The sequence below is a fragment of the Doryrhamphus excisus genome, linkage group LG1 (assembly GCF_037039965.1).
Source record: "Doryrhamphus excisus strain RoL-2023G ecotype Guam linkage group LG1, RoL_Dexc_Guam_v1.1, whole genome shotgun sequence".
Lineage (NCBI taxonomy): Eukaryota > Metazoa > Chordata > Actinopteri > Syngnathiformes > Syngnathidae > Doryrhamphus > Doryrhamphus excisus.
Genome location: NC_136357.1, coordinates 9,798,514 through 9,815,025, shown reverse-complemented (window position 1 = coordinate 9,815,025; position 16,512 = coordinate 9,798,514). Strand labels below are relative to the sequence as shown.

General features: G+C 45.1%; 1 protein-coding gene across 1 annotated transcript; it reads left to right on the top strand.

Annotated features, from left to right (window-relative positions):
• The first annotated feature begins 400 nt into the window (after positions 1-400).
• On the top strand, positions 401-16,415 carry LOC131131032 (zinc finger homeobox protein 4-like). The gene is made up of 11 exons (XM_058075313.2): positions 401-775; positions 2,665-4,351; positions 4,426-4,961; positions 5,050-5,263; positions 5,696-5,797; positions 5,881-6,011; positions 6,091-6,201; positions 7,673-7,829; positions 7,937-12,576; positions 12,654-13,310; positions 13,387-16,415. The coding sequence occupies exons 2-11, from the start codon at positions 2,701-2,703 to the stop codon at positions 13,501-13,503; spliced, it is 8,316 nt and encodes a 2,771-aa protein (XP_057931296.2). The 5' UTR covers positions 401-775; positions 2,665-2,700; the 3' UTR covers positions 13,504-16,415.
• Positions 16,416-16,512: the final 97 nt, after the last annotated feature.

Genomic DNA, 16,512 nt, shown 5'->3' with positions numbered 1-16,512 from the left:
CCGTTGTCCGCAGTTAAATCATGATAAGGTCACAATGTGTCTCAAAACCCGATTTTAAATCTCTCACCGTCTGTCATTACAAATATATTTTTTAGACAAAAAAATGTTTTTTTCTTCTTTTGAAGGTGTGGCTAGATTTCTGTGTTGAAATCCTCGACGACAAATCCCATTGTACGGCATTGGATTGTAATAGTGCAGTAATATAAAATACATACATACAATGGTGCCTTTCTAGCTTTAAATGTTGGAACTTTTCCTAACATTTCCACGTCGTCCTTGTCTTCCACGCCCCCCTCCCCCTCCCTCTCTCTCTCGCGGAATCCTATTGATCCAAACCCGCTAATTAGCGGTGTCTGCGCAATTACGCGCATGCGCACTTGGCGCCATCTCAGCCATTTTTTGAAGGAAAGTAATTAGCAGGAATAAAGAGCCAAGTGTTTTTCCCCCCACAGTGATCAGAACTCATTCTACCTCTGGAGCTCGCACAGAACCCCTCCGTCCTCCCCCTTCGACAACCCATCACCCTGCACCCCCATCTTGTGTGTGTGTGTGTGTGTTTACTCCAGCCTGCATGTAGCTTTAATTACACTGTTGTTTGCTAAACAACTTGGACCGCGGCGGCTGCGCTCTCCTCCCTCTTCTTCAGCTTTTTTTGCCCTTTCTCTCCACGAAGAGAGCCGGGATCACGGAAAAAGGAATGCGTGATCTCTCCACACGGTTGTTTTTGTGGACAAGAACTACGAAAGGAGATTGGTGCCGGAGCCGCTGCAGAAATGTAAGTGATCCGTTTGTTTGGGGAAGGAAGGAAGGAAGGAAGGAAGGAAGGGAGGGAGGGAGGGTGCTTGGTCTGCTCGAATTCATACAAAAATGTTTTTGTCGGTTTCTCGAGTGCATCGAGTCACTTGTTAAGTGTCACGGCATGCATGTACGGGCGTGTGATCGCGGTGTAAACAAAGCCAAAGTCAGCCGCTTGCCAACACTCTCACGCGGGGAGAGAACTCTTCAAGTGCCCCTGTCTTGCATGGACCTTCCAAACGAGCCTCCTTCCTCCTCCCGCAAAACACTGTTGTGTGTGTGTGTGCGTGTCCGTGCACGCGCGTGTTACCTGGTCGGGGTTTAAAGTGATCCACATAGAACCAAGATAGTCCCAAGTCCACTCTCTGTAATACAAGTACACTATACTGTATATTTACAGCCATGTAGCGCTAACTGTCTTTCTTTCCTCCCTCTCCCTCTCTCCCACTCACCCTTTCTTTCCCCTGTCTTACACTTTTTTCACCCAAGATGTGGACAAAAATCTAAATCAGCACCACACATAGTGTTTATAATACTGATTCTCAAGTGTAATCAGCTTGGCATTGGAATTAGATACACACTGGCATTGTTACACATACATTTTGGGCACACAATCATGTATTAACATTACAAGATAATGCTGGAAATATTGATACTCATGTGTCCTTAACTATATGGTTGATTGTTTTGTGCGCACACACACACACACACACACACACACAACAGGATACACACACATTAAAAGCTGCTTTCCCGTATTTGTGATCAATAAAAGGCCAGGAATGCTCGTATAAATAGTTGCATTGCTGATGGTTCGAGGCTATCGATTGCAGTGTAAATGAAAATCTTTATCAGATTAGGGACTTCTCAGCTGTTGTCTGCTTTTGCAGGCCTCCTCAGAACCCACAGCAATGTCCCACAGAACACTAAAAAGACCACTGCAGTGAGCAAGGGTCTGTGGCCTGTGACACAAACACAGTGCATTAAAGCGCGATCAGAGCGTCGATATGGGCCATATATCTTGAAGCTGCAGAGAACGGGAGCGCGACACCCACTTTGGAGGTTGAAGGAGGAGGAGGGGGTTGGGTGGTTGGGGCAGAAGGTGGAAGGTGAATTAAGGTTGCGGCTTGATTTCTGAAAAAGGTCACTAATTAAATTGCAGGACCAAAAGAGACGGATGCATTTGGCTCCTCTGGTTTTCACGAGAGAGAAACCGGTTCTATAATTTTTGCTTTTAAAATGACATTTAGTAATATAATATATGGAACACACATCATTTTTGTTTATTTTTTACATGGTATGCACACAGCCACATAAGAATAAAGGCAGGCATGCATAATAATACTACAGTGATAAGCATATTTGTTGTGTTTTGGATTAAATCCTGTAGCTAATGTGCTGAGTATACTGTGTAGCGTATCCGGCCTTGTGTTTGTTTGGCTAATTACAGATCCCTTGCTCTACCTTAAAATCTCCAGGCTCATGTGTGGCCAAGGCAGAATGATACAATAAATGGCTTCAAAACAGTGCTTTTATCCGCTTTTTATCTTCGTGTGGCAATTTAGCGGAAGCCCTTTAGCTCTAGAGTGTTGAGTTCTTTATTTAATCCAATTCTCGGAGGAATATTATAGACCTCCTGCGTAGCCCTTACCGCATTCCTCTACCTAGTTTGGTGCTTATGCTATTGATTTTCCCATTAAGGGCTAACGCTAACCCCTGAGTAACCGGCCTCTGTATTGCACACCCTGAAAGCTGTATTGAACAGATGCTATCCAAGGCCTTTAATCAATGGTCTCCATTGTTATGCAATATTATTTTACATGACTCGTGTATTTCATTCCTGTCTCTCTCTATGATTCTCATATACAGGTGTGGTGGTAATGCGTGGCATCTGTAGCCCCCGATATGGACATCGGTGAGGGAGGAGGAGGGGATGGAGGGGGAGGAGAGGAGAGAGATGCTGACCTTAGTCCACAGGCTTTATCTCTCCCTCTCCTGACCTTGGCGCTCATTCCTGAGCAGGGGTCAGCCTCTCACACCTCAGCCAGGACCCTTGCCAAAGAGCCCCTGATCTTGCATGAGAAGCGGGAGGAGGAGGGCGCAGAGGTGTCCGGGCTGAGAGGAGAGACACAGGTAGGGGGGAAGGAGGAGGATGGTCATTTACAAGAGGATGAAGCATGTCAAAAGCGGGGGATGAAGGAAAACTTCCAGGAGGAATCTCTGTCAGGGCAAAGTGTGGAGGTGAATATAGTGAAGCCGGATACAGGGGGTCTCCCAAAAGCCCATAGCCGAAGCAGCAGCAAAGGAGAAGAGGAGAAGGAAGAAGAGGAGGCCATCTCAAACCAAAGCCAAACCAAATCCAAATGTTCTTTATTACCTCAACAGAGCCAGCAAAGCGCTTCTTCCAGCACTGCAAAGGCCAGTGGCATGCTCAACAGCAAAACAGCCGCGTCTCCAAAGTCCTCCCAGACTCCCTCCACCTCTCCAAAAATCCCCCCTTTTCTTTCCACCTCTCCAAAGCACTTCACTTGCTCACCCTACTCTTCTTCTGTCCCGCTGAGCGAGAGAGAGGCAAAAGACATTACTGGAGATCAGGACTGGATTTCCGGGTTTCCTCAGAGCTTTAAATCCCAGCAGTCGACTCTGGCTTTCCCACTGGCAGGTATGGGGGCGGCCAGCGCACCTGCTGAGGATGATGGGCCGGCAGGGGTTCCTCACTCTTCCATTTCCAATGGAGATGGTGCCAAAGCTCCACAACCAAATGACAGCCAGCTTGAGACAGAAATGGATTACGACAGAGACGAAGGAGAGCAGAAAGAAGCTGTCCCCAAAAACCTCAACCAAGAGCTCTCTCCAAATTCACTGACGAGTCACATGACTGCAATGCATTCACGTAATTCCTGTAAGACACTGAAATGCCCCAAGTGTAACTGGCACTACAAGTCTCAGCATACGCTGCAAGTCCATATGAAGGAGAAACATCCAGAGACAGGCGGTCAGTGCGTGTGTGGTGCCTCCGGTGGGAAGTGTGTTTGTGGCAGTGCAACACGAGGTGTGTGTGGATACTGCAGTTCAGGGAAACCCCATCCCCGTTTGGCCCGGGGCGAAACCTATGCCTGTGGCTACAAGCCCTACCGCTGTGAGGTGTGTGACTATGCTACCTCATCGAAAGGCAACCTCAGCATACACATGCAGTCAGATAAACACCTTAATAATGTTCAGAATGGTCAGATGCATACTTCCCATATTAGCAACAACAACAACAACAGCAGCTCTTCCAATGGCACAGTGATGGATGAGCAGGCGTACAAGCTTCCACTTTCAATTTCTACATCTGCGACCCAGCCAGCCAAGCTCACACCACCTGCACACTCTCCCTCTCATGGCAAGCGTTGGCGGTGTGACGTATGCGACTACGAGACAAGCATTGCCCGCAACCTGCGCATACATACCACCAGTGAGAAACACACGCACAATATGCTGAGGCTGCAGAGAGGGTACTACTTGTCCCACTGCAGGAGCCTTGCTCCCCATCTAAAACACTTACAAAACACAGGTAAGCCATGCATAATACCATTTGTTGCTGTTTTGAAAAAAAAAATGCACTCACAGTTTGTTTTGGTGTTTCAGGTGGGGAGCTCTTCAACATGCGACTGACTGCTCAACAAGTCGCAGAGCAGCCAGTCACCCTGGGCTCCACACTGACTCCTTCACCGTCCCCTTCTCCTTCTCCCCCACCAGCTGCAACCTTGTCTCCCGCTGGACCTCTCTCCCACGGAGTGTTCCAATGCCTCGTCTGCTCCTGCTTTTCCTCCGACAGCTTAGAGTCCATGGAGCAACACCTTAGCACCCCTCGCTCCCTGCCCCAGTCTGAATGGTGCTCCCTGGTCGCCGGTGGCTGCCACTGCAGGCTGTGTGGCTACACCACCCCGCTGAGGGCTAACTTCTCCTTGCACTGCCAAACTGACAGACACCGAACCCGCTACCAGCTTGCAGCTCACCTACAAGAAGGGGGTGACCGCGGTCAGGAAGGTGCCACCCTGATAGCTAAGGGCAACCCCATCCAGCTGAGGTGTAATCTGTGCGATTATGTCACGAGCAGTTTTGAAAAGCTACAAGGACATTCCCAAACTTCCCATCATGAGTCCAGTGTCCGTGTTTACAGAGTAAGTACTGACTTGTACACACACCCAAAATGGCTCCTCCATATTGAGATGAGTATGTAAAACTACTTCTTCATGATTTAACTTCCAGTTCCTGCAGCAGTATGACGGTGAGGTTGATGGAGGTTCATGGCTATTCCATTGTCTCCTATGCAACCACTCCTCCTCCTCTAAGATAGAAGTACTGAAACACAGTCAAACACAAACCCATCAGCAAAGGGAGGGATTGCTACAATTGCAGCCAATGGGTGGAGAGGAGCTGGCAGCAATTTTCACCATCAGAAAAAGTCCTGATGGGGTCACAGGTGAGAATATGAAATGTGGAAGTGTATTTGACATGAAGCTGCATCTGCTTGCTGACACAAGAAATAAGGCACAGGGATTAAGATGAAAAGTGAGAAAATGAGTAATGGCTGTTGCCGAGCTATTGATCGAGTAAATTGATCAGTCAATACTTATCCTTGTTATATCCCCGATCGCCCCTGTAGACAGCTAACTAGCACCTGCTAATCAATGAACCAATAAAAATCCCCTGGACAAGAATGGGGGAGGTTGGAGTTAGTAATAAGTGACTTCTGCTCAAGGTAACATTGGGCTAACGTTATGTGTATGTCTACAGTTACCTCTAAAAATTATATATGATATATATATATCATAATATACGTATAATACCTAATCGGTATGTTCATCTGGGTAAAAATGATCATAACACCATGACTTTTATTGCCACCTCTCAGGAGAACCAAATGAGGATATGGAAAATTCCACTGAGGTCACCACTGGTCTTTTGGACCAAACCAAAGACAACTTAGGGGTTAAGCATATGGATAAGGAGACAGGTATGACCGCTTGTGACAAAAGTAAATAGAATTATAGTGTGATGCCTTCTGAAGGAATATTTACACGGCTTGTGTTTTTTAAGGGAAAATGGTGGAGGAGACAGAAAAGAGGGAGTCACTGTCAGTCAAACGCCAAGCATCTGGATGCGGGGAAGTGGAAAACTGTACCATAACCAAAATACCCCGAATACACCAGCAAAGCGAGAACCAGCAGGTGAGTAGTCGCTACCAGATTTTGTTCAACAAATTGGTAATTTTCTGCCGAGCAAACTAAACTTATAAATCCTTTTTAGACTGTCCAGTGCCCTTTGTGCCAGGTTAAAATCCCGTACACACACCTTCGACCGCATCTAACACATGTGCACAGTGTGGCGCAGGACTGTGTCGATAAGCTCATCAGCACAGTAAGTGAATACAAAGTGTATATTTTTTTATTTGCTTTTGTTGAAGTTAGCTCAGGAAAATGAGAAGGCAAAGGATGGGGGATGGGGATGGAATGAAATGTAGGGAGACAATTCCATTAAAGAAGGTACCAGAGAGAAAGGCAGTGTCTTTTTAATGCATGGTTAAGGAGCTCCCCACTATCATCTTTGATGCAGACGTACAATTTGTGTGTGTGTGTGTGTGTGTGTGCTTTTTTTTTAAGTAGAGGAGAGCGGATTTGACTGCAGGAGTGAGGGGAAAGCCAGTGTTTCTATAATGCATGTTTAAGTAGCCCTCTATTAGCAGAAGTGCAGTCAAGCTAAAAGGGGGGGCCCCGTGCTTTTTACTGTGTCTCTCTAGCAAACAAAGACTGGTCATCTATCCACATCAGCCATCCTCCATCTTCCTGGCCGTATGCTAAGTGGCCTTTGTCTCTTGCTCTCTTTGCCTCCACTTCACGTACAGCTTTTCACCCCTATCCCCCTCTGCTGTACCCCCTCCAGCTACTCCTATCATTCGTATTCTGCAATCTCCGTCCCTGCTCCTCCCTTTCTGTCTCTCATTTTCTGATGCCTTACCCCTCCCTTACTGGCTCTTGCCGACATTGTTTTTTTTTTTTTTTTCTCATTGCCCCTTACGTCCTCCCTCCTCTTCCTGGTCTCTCTTTTTCATATTCTTTACCCCTTAGCTCCCCCCAACACACCCATACCTACCACCATCCTACCTCATACACCTCCCTCACTCACTCTGATAGTAATTGAGGTTCATTAATTCAGACTGAGGTGATGATGGCCATTATGTACCTTGCTTTCCAATTACGCTCTCTAGATTAAGCCTGACCTTCAGTTTTCTCTGCAGTGTGTGTGTGGTGATTGGCTCTTCTCTCTTTCTTATGAAGCTGTTACATAGCAAAAACTCTTGTCATGTAAATCTCATCTTTAGCCGTCCACCCATTCCTTAGGGTAGCTGGCTGTTCACCGAGATGGAGCATTTTTTCGCTCGGTGCTTGAAGCTGTGGAGATGGAGGTTTTCTATATGAAGAATGATTTTAAATAAAATTCATTATTCAGCACAGTAAAGTTTTATTAAACCCTTGGGGCATGCAAGGGAGGGCGTCATTGGTGCTGAAGGGCAGACCCACATATCTCAACCACATACACTTATTACCAAGTTGATGTGCCTTGCTGCGTATAGTACTGTGCAGACAGGGGGAATATAACAATGCACTTAAAGATTCACTCTTGAATGTTTCATGATATTAGGACAGGGAGTGTAGACTCTTCACGTTTATACGTCTTGCAATTTGCCTGCTATTAAAATGTACAATTAAAAATGTTTTATTCATAAAGTTGGAGGAAGAAAAAACATGGACGTCAAGCTTTTTTTTGTTACTTTGGTTTGCAAAGGGCTTACTATTTTAAAATGAACAGAGTGCAATTTTCTTTTCTTTAGGTCAAACCATCCATGGAACAATCTCAGCTGGAGACTGACCCACCATCAAACCTGCGCACGGATGACACTGTAAAAAATGAAAACGTCACACATAACAAGAAAGAACATTGTCATATAACTGACTCCCTTACCTCAGATGATTCACCCAAATACAAAAGTAGGTTTAAAAGTCACCAAAAACAAAATATTGATTAGACTTTGAGTCAACATAAATTCTACTACTACTATTATTATTATATAATATCACTTGTATGCGCTTTGCAGGCATTTCAGTGGAGAACGCTGAGGAAAATGTAGCCGCACCCAAAGATGTCACAGCTCTACTCACCCCACCCCTGGAAGACAACGCCACTCACCCTTCCAATGGAAAACTGGCTCCCCAATCCCTGACTCACACGCCTCCCTCCTCTCCAATCGCCGATCCCCCTCCTCTTTCTGATCGCCATGGTTACCGGTTTCGTTGCAGCAGGTGCAGTCTAGCGTTCCCTACTCAGGAGAAACTCCAGCTGCACTGGCAGTACCATGCCATGAGGGCGGCGACAGAATGCCCCCTGTGTTCCAGACAGTGTCGCAGTCAGGAGGCCTTGCAGAGACATATGCAGAACACACACTCACAGCTGGACAACACTCAGAGTACAGTCTCACTGCCTCATACTACACAATGTATAGAACACAATAGGAATGAATCTGTTCAACAGGACATTAGTTTATCTCCTCAAGCTGGTCAAGAAGCAGGAGAAGGCGAGGTTGAAGTGAGGGAGGAAGAAGTGGAGGAAGAAGAAGACACAGTGGACACCGGAGAAAATGAACAAAAAGAGGAATTTAAAACTAAAGAAAAAGACGTAATTGGTGAAACTGATGGAGATGAGGGTGATTTAACTGAGCCAGAAAAAGTGATCACTGATGATATTCTATCAGAAGCTAGTTCCATCTCTCATATCAAAAAGAGCTTCAACCCCACGATGGACCGCTATTTAGATCCATCAAGGCCCTACAAGTGCACCATATGTTCAGAATCTTTTACTCAAAAAACAATTCTTCTGGTACACTATAATTCGGTGTCCCATCTTCACCGGGCAAGGCGAGCTCTGCAGGAGTCCAACACGAGTGTTTCTGCCCCAGAGGCTGCACGTGGACAAGATCCTCGACCTTACCGATGCAAACTATGTGGAGTCGGTTATAGCCAGAGTTCCACACTGGACATACATCTTCGCTCTGTTCTTCACCAAACAAGAGCTCGTGCGGCACAGAACCCAGGTCCACAGACACCAGTGTCAAGTGTAGCAGCTCCGGTTCCGTCCACCCCTACTGCTACTTTGGCTGCTAAGACATCTAAGGAAACATCAAAGAGTCTGCCTTTTACCAAGAAGCCAGATGTAGCAAGTTCATCAGCAGGATTCATAGCTGAGGCGCAGCTGACAGTATCAACTGATGGGCAACAGGCTAAAAAGAGAGTAGCAGAACTGATAGCATCAAGAAACCAGCTACTACTAATGCAACAGCAGCAGCTGGCCCAGGCCCAGGCCCAGGCCCAAGCTCAGTTGCAACAGACAGCATTGCTCCAAGCCCAAGTGATGCAGCACCTTCCCATTGGACCAGAGAATTTCCTTCAGCATTTCCCTCTGGCACCAGATAACTTCCTCTCTCTACAGCAACAGCTTCTTCTGCCATTTTACTTTTCTGGAGACATGAAACTTAATCCAGAGTTGGCTATAAAGAGCCTGGAACACACCCAATCTGAGGCAGCCAAGTCCACAGTGAGTGAACACACTAAGGTAGAGGATAAAAAAGCGGGCAATTCTGAAACAGATGAAAAACAAATTCAGACTCAGTGTTCACCCTCTGATGATACCCAAATGAAAGATATGGAATTTGACACCAGCGTTGAAAATGACTGCAAGGGATCCGCCAACAGCCTAAACGAAAAAGAATGCATCAGCATTGAAGACAAAAAAGAAGACCTTTGTGTTCAAGTTGTTAAAAATGCGGGCCAAACACAGGAAAATGATTCTGCTTCAGTTAATCTCCCTGGATCGCAGTGCCCTCCACCAAGGGTGCCCTACGCGGCTGTTAATGGGGAAGCTCTTCGGGCTTTGCTCCAGAGTTATGGCTATGAATTGGCATTGCAGTATATCCAAAGTAGACATAGAAACCAGCAGCAGATAGCAACCCAGATGATACATTTGAAAAGCGGGTGCTCTGATACTCCAAAAACAGAGCTGTATTCAGTGGAACATAAACAGTCAGTTGGAACAGATGATGGAATTGTAGAAAGGAATAACAAGGCTAACAAAAGTGAAGTTGAAGACCGACAGAGTTTCACGGGGGAAAACAACGGTGTTGATGAACTGGGAAACAAGAAGAAAGACTGTTGCAGAAGTGGAGAAAAATGCAGAGATTGTGGCAAATTTTTTTCCGATGCTATGATATTAAAAAGCCACCAGGAATACATACACAGACTACTTCTTCCCACTGCTGCGTTAGAGAGGTTTTCCAAAGAATACAGATTACAATATGACCAAATGTACCCCTTGAAAAAGACAAAATCTGGAGAGGATTCATCTGCGAGTACAGAAGTTGTACTTCCAGCCTCATTCTCAGAATCGGTACCAGTATCTGAATCAGATACGGCTCAACTCTCATTTTCAGATCCTGAAACAAAAACATGTGCAACACCCGAAGACCTGACAACTGCATCTCCGCCCTCCCCTTCTTTTTCTTCTTCTCAGCCTCAGATATTCCCACATAAGGAGCCAACCCTTACTCCCACATCTTCTACTGTTACTTCTCAAATCACACCGCCAGCAACGCCCATGCCTGTTCCCTTAGCAAAAATACCTATGCTACCTCTGCCCTTGCCCCAGCTTTCTATTCCCCCACTTCCTTTACCCAAGCTTCCACTACCCCCAATTCCTTTCCCGATGGAGCTCCCTCTCATTCCTCCAGTTGTGATGCAGGCTCTCCAGCCCCAAACTTGGTTAGAATCGAGTGTGAACCCAGAGTTGGCAAAAATCTACCAGTCTCAACTCAACCCAGCACTACTTGGGCAACAGGGACCTGCTAGTCCGGTAATTATTTCCCAACCATCTCAGCTTAGCCCAGCTTTGCTAAGCCAGACACAGCAAGTTACCGGGTTGCTGGGTGAACCAGCACAGACCAGCTCCAATCAACCAGGGCAGCAGCCCCAGGTCAGTCCAACAATACTGGAGCAACAGCAAAGTAAGAGAACCCGCACACGAATCTCTGAGGACCAGCTAATTATTCTTAGAAAACACTTTGATATCAACAGCCTCCCCAGTGATGATGCGATTAACAAAATGTCCAGTCTGTCTGGTCTACCTCACAAAGTCATCAAACACTGGTTTCGCAACACCCTATTTAAAGAGCGACAGCGAGACAAGGACTCCCCTTACAATTTCAATAACCCCCCAATCACAGCCCTTGCAGAGACCAGAGAGGAAGTCCCACAAACCCAATCTCTAACACTGTCCCAGTCTTCACTGTCTCCAGGACTGCAAGACATGCCCCAGTCCACTGGTGATGCCCACAGAGGGAGACGGTCTTCTCGAACCCGCTTTACAGAAAAGCAACTGGAGACACTGCAGGGGGTGTTTGAGGCGACTCCCTATCCTAGAGAGGAGGAATACGATAGGCTGTCAGCTCTGCTGTCACTCCCTAACAGAGTAATTGTTGTGTGGTTTCAAAATGCGAGACAGAGAGCTCGCAAAAGCCAGGACCGGGGAACCGATGACGGAATAGAAGGGACAAGTCAGCTTGACATTCTTAGACAAGGATGCTACAGGAATGATGATAATGATGATAACAGTTGTGTGGATGAACAGCAAACTGACTCTCACAATGAAAATTCCATGGATTTGACATATGAGTATTATTCCCAACCTGACTCTCCCGCCTTTGATTGTTCTTCCGCTAGTCACACAGAGAGCGAACATTCCATTGGCAATGATGAAAGAACACCTACTGTCAAGAAACAAGAAAATATAACAGCCAGTTATCAAACCAGCAAAAAAGACATTACAGATATGGATATCCATCCAAAGGAAAAATCACAGGCCTTTCAAACTGTGTCCTCCACAGAGGCTGACAATCTGGTACAACCCCAGCCAGAGATTTCAGCAGAAAAACCCCAGCCTCATTCTTCCTCCTCCACACAAACCACAGGAAATAGCAGCCAATTAATGTCTGAATCAAGCCAGGAACGTAGTCATAGTTCCTCTTCAAATTCAGCAATTATAAAACCTGCAGATTCGTCCCCAAGCCAGTCGTCCCCATCAGAGTCGAAAGCAAACACCACTCTGCCGCCTGAGACACCCTCACATCAACCCACCGAGACCCAGTCACTGAACCAAATCCCACCACCAAACCAGTTTCAGTGCAGTCTATGCCCAATGTCCCTGCCGTCATTGCAGATTTGGCAGGAGCATCAGACAAGGCACCTCCTTGCGGCTCAGTCCCACGTCCAACTTCTCCACTCTGGGTTCACAGACAGAACAATGCCGTATATGATGCTCCAATCCAACCACCCCCTGATGGCTAACCAATTGCTTTCAGGTGCAATGACCCAGTTGCACCCCCATGCCACAAATTCCATGATTTCCCACTTGAACAGTACACAAGTTAAGAACTCATTCTCTGACCTCTCTCAGAGTTCCTTCACATCTTTGAAACAGAACTCCAAGCTAATATCAGAGGCTAGTTTTGATATCCAAAGGTGTGGCAGAGAGAGCGAGGAAGAACATAGAAGAGACAAGCGTCAGAGAACCACCATCACCCCAGAACAGCTTGAAATCTTGTATCAACGTTACAGCTTGGACTCCAACCCCACCAGAGGAGTCCTGGAGGGAATCGCACAGGATGTTGGCCTCACAAGAAGAGTGGTTCAGGTACCAGAATAAACACATATTATATATATATAATTATATTATATATAATATTAAACTTGCTTTTCTTTCTTTGATAGGTCTGGTTTCAGAACACGCGGGCAAGAGAAAGAAAAGGACAGTTCAGGTCAATGGGACCAGGATCGAATTTTAGCTTGGGTTTGAACCACCTGCGCTGTCCATTCTGCAGGGCTCTCTTTAAGGTAAAGAGTGCTCTTGATGCCCATATGAGATCACGCCACTGGGCAGAGGCCGAAAGAGCAGGTTACAACTTATCAATGAGTAATGGATCCAGCATGCCCATTGGGATGGCGATGTCCTCTGTCACGGATAAACCAGGCCCATCCGTCTCCTGTAACCTCGTGTCAAACACAGGCATTGCCATCAGCAACAAAGAGAAAACAGTAAAGCAACCTGTTATATTTTCGTCTTCATCCAATGATCTGACCAACCCGGGGGAGTATGATGACTTTGAGGACGATGATGAGTTCCCGTATGAAGAGGGTTCAAGTATGGCTGACCGAGGGTCACCCAGTCCTGTGGGGTCAGGAGGTCCAAACTCAGACTGGGGTGAGACTCTACACCCGCACCACCATCAGCAGCAACGCCAAAGGACACAGATGAGTCACTTCCAAGTACTCCAGCTTAGAGACTTTTACAAGAACCACCGTACACCAAATCGCCATGAGTGTGAGGCACTTGGCCAGGAATTGGGACTTCCTCACCGTGTGGTACAGGTAGATTTACAGATTTTTAACTATTCTAACTCTTGGGTGTGCTCTCTGAGATTAATACTTCCGTATATGTTTTCAGGTATGGTTCCAGAATGCTAGAGCAAAAGAGAAAAGGGCGAGAACCCTTAGCTCTGACTCTGCAGAAAGAGAGCAGGCGGAATTGACTGCTGGTGCAGGGGAGAGAGACAGAGCTTAAAGAGGCAGATTGGGTTCCCTTTATGTTCTTCAGCTCCACCCTTAACTGCCTACTGTCAACTTCTTCTTCACTTTGCTGCCAAACCCGTTCCCTGAGCACCCCAAAGATGCAGAGCCACAGGGGCCCAAAGAGAACCATTTTCAGCTGAAAGTAATAGAGCCCAAACCAAGCCCTCTCTGCTACAGCTTCTCTCATTTTGTATTGCTCTCGTCATGACTTGTTGCCCCCGTTCCCGGTCTACTACCAAACTCCACCACGGAAATAAAAAACAACAACGCCACAGAGGCCAAAGAGCATTCTCCAAGTATGTGACCTCACTGCCTGGCTAGACCTGCAGTCTACCTCTCGGTCCTCATGACAGACTCACTGTGGGCCCTCCACCGGACAGTGCTTGATGACTAGCTGTGTAGCATGTACTGCTGGTCTTTACAAGGCTAGAACAAAAACAAGAGATTTTAGTGTAAATAGAGTGTTCCAAAAGATAAACTTGAAGAAGAAAAAAAAACAAAAAACAAAGCAGTTAAAAATGGAAGATGAGGAGGAAACAAAAGAATATCTCCAAATAGATGGAGGTGTTTGCGTTGAGCTTTTGTAAAGACTGACTCAGATTCCAAAGCTCGTAACCAAAATTTTACATGTCTGTCGTTTCATGGTGTTTGTTTTCAGCAACAAACTGCAGAGTTGACGTCTGTACAGTGATGGGTAAGAGCTGCAATCTGGCACAGGAAAAAGAGCGAGCCAAGAGACTGATAGTATGCTAGAGTGCAGCTCCACCCACCACAAGCCAATGATGAGTCTTCTGTTGTACACGGACACCTTCAAAGTTCCTTTTGTGGATAATAGTCCAAATAGCACAGAACAGAAAGGCCGGTTTGTCTTGAAAGGGGCAAACTATTTTTTATAGCACTCAACCATAATACTGTAAATGATAACTTTAACCAAACTCTAATTTACATTGTGTGTGTCTAGTAATAGTTTCTTAATATAAAGCTTATGAACTTGCTTCGGTAATGGTGTCACGATTATGAAAAGATTGTGACAGCTTTGATATGTTCAGGTAAGGATTAACTGCCTTTCTGTTCTCTTTGAATATACCAATGGCTTACCAATGTTGTGTGATGAATATAAAGCTTTCTATGCTCAGGTCAGCAGCTGAATATGGCTTCACCTCAAATGTGAACCCCCATACTTTCTGGTTTCCAAATGGAAGTGGCATGGTTTAAGTTTGGACGAATTATTACAAGACAGCAACAAAAAACATCTCTGTACGTCAAAGATCTGAGCTTCTCACCTCAAATAGATTGTTAACCTTATTGAAACTAAAGGGTTTAATAGCGTGAGGGGTAAATGTACAGTATTTAGCTTTTGTATGGTTGACTCGAGACTTCATTGGATGTTTGAGACATAGCTTCTGTTCCTATACACAGACAAGGAGCGGAGAAAAACTTAATGGATGTTATTGTTATTTTTGTACACTTAATTTATTTTCCCTCTTCTCCCTCCTGCCTTTGAAGGTTTTTCTTCCTCTTTATTTGCAAGCATCTGTAATAATAATGTAACAATAATAGCTAAACAATAATTAATGCTTTAAGACAAAAATCCAAAGACGTGATAATACTTTAACCATATGACCTACAAAAAGAAGCGCTACTGTGTACTTGGTGTTTTGCTGTTTTTTGTTTTTTTTTTAAAAAAGAAGGAAAGAGTCCCTATATCTAAGCTACTGTTTTATGCCTCTCATGAGCACACTGGAGTACTCTGTAACCAAAACCCCAAACTAGAGCCATGGCAGTCTGTAATATAGCGGTTAAAGAGTTTTACTTTTCTTGAAAATTTTTGCTTTTTTTTGCTTTTTTTTTCTAAACCATAGTGTTAAAACTCCAGCCCTTAAGGATGTCCAGTTTGCTGCTAATGTACTGTAGTTTCTAATGATACTGTAGGAAGATGCATGCTCTGATTGCTTTACCACTAGGCTTTAATGACTACAAACTGTAATAATAATGATACCTGTGATGCCACTGATGAACTGCTCCTGTTATTCTGTTGAAAGCAAGTTGGTATACGGGGCTACATTTCATCAAGTTGGTTATTTCAGTATTCTGCTAATTGACCTAATTCAGAGAGGATAAAAATGGTAGCAGAAATATTTTTTTTCATCCTAGGAAAAAGCCTCCAGTTTTCAGCTCAACATGTTTGCTGCATTTACTTGTCAAATGTTAGAACGTGTAGCTGTTTGAGGTAGTTCAGCCTTAGAACCGATAAGGTGTGGGTTTTCTGTCCTCGATGTCTTGACTCCATTTTTCCAGCTCAGACAGCTTTCCAAAGGATATGGACTGACTAACGGCGTCTTGTTTTGTTCTGAAACTAACCAATGTTTACGACAATACCAATGAGCTTTCTTCTGTGCAGAAATGTGCATTCCAAAAACCACAGACAGTTTTTGTATATGGATTATTTTCCGATATTAATTTTATGTGTCTTTCTTGATCTTGGCGACTGTAAGATGTACATATTGGAGTCTTCTATGGTGAAGGGACTCTGTCAACCTTAATGTAGGTAAAACTGACTTGATTTTTTCTGGATATGTTGTTGCCATAGTGATGACCAAAAAGATACCTGTGATGTGCACCTGTCCTTATGTCCTGCTCCAGTGGTTTTGTGTGTCTCTATAATATTCCCTTCCCCACTGGTGTGTTTCTCTTCTTTACCGCTCCCATATTCCACTGAGCTAAATAAAGTCTGCTTTGGTGCATGCTTTGGTCTCATCCCTTTGGTCTATGGATCCATTTTGTGGATGTTGTGCTATGCGGCGGTGTATTTATTTATTTATTTATTTATTTATAAATCTTCATATTGCAGGTGGGTTTTTATCCATGATACTTGCTGTCTGTCTGGAAGGCTTTTGATGTGTAATTGTGTGTGTGTAACACGCCAAAGCGTGGAAGCTCTTTGGTGAATGGAGGCGTGACCTCCAGGGTCACTTCATTAATTACATCTGTGACATTCAGC

Excerpts from the sequence above, each read along its gene's own strand:
- LOC131131032 (XM_058075313.2), top strand. The coding sequence starts at position 2,701 with ATGGACATCGGTGAGGGAGGAGGAGGGGATGGAGGGGGAGGAGAGGAG. Across the intron at positions 5,798-5,880 it reads GCATATGGATAAGGAGACAG|GGAAAATGGTGGAGGAGACA; the intron begins GTATGACCGCTT and ends GTGTTTTTTAAG. Across the intron at positions 13,311-13,386 it reads TTCCTCACCGTGTGGTACAG|GTATGGTTCCAGAATGCTAG; the intron begins GTAGATTTACAG and ends ATATGTTTTCAG.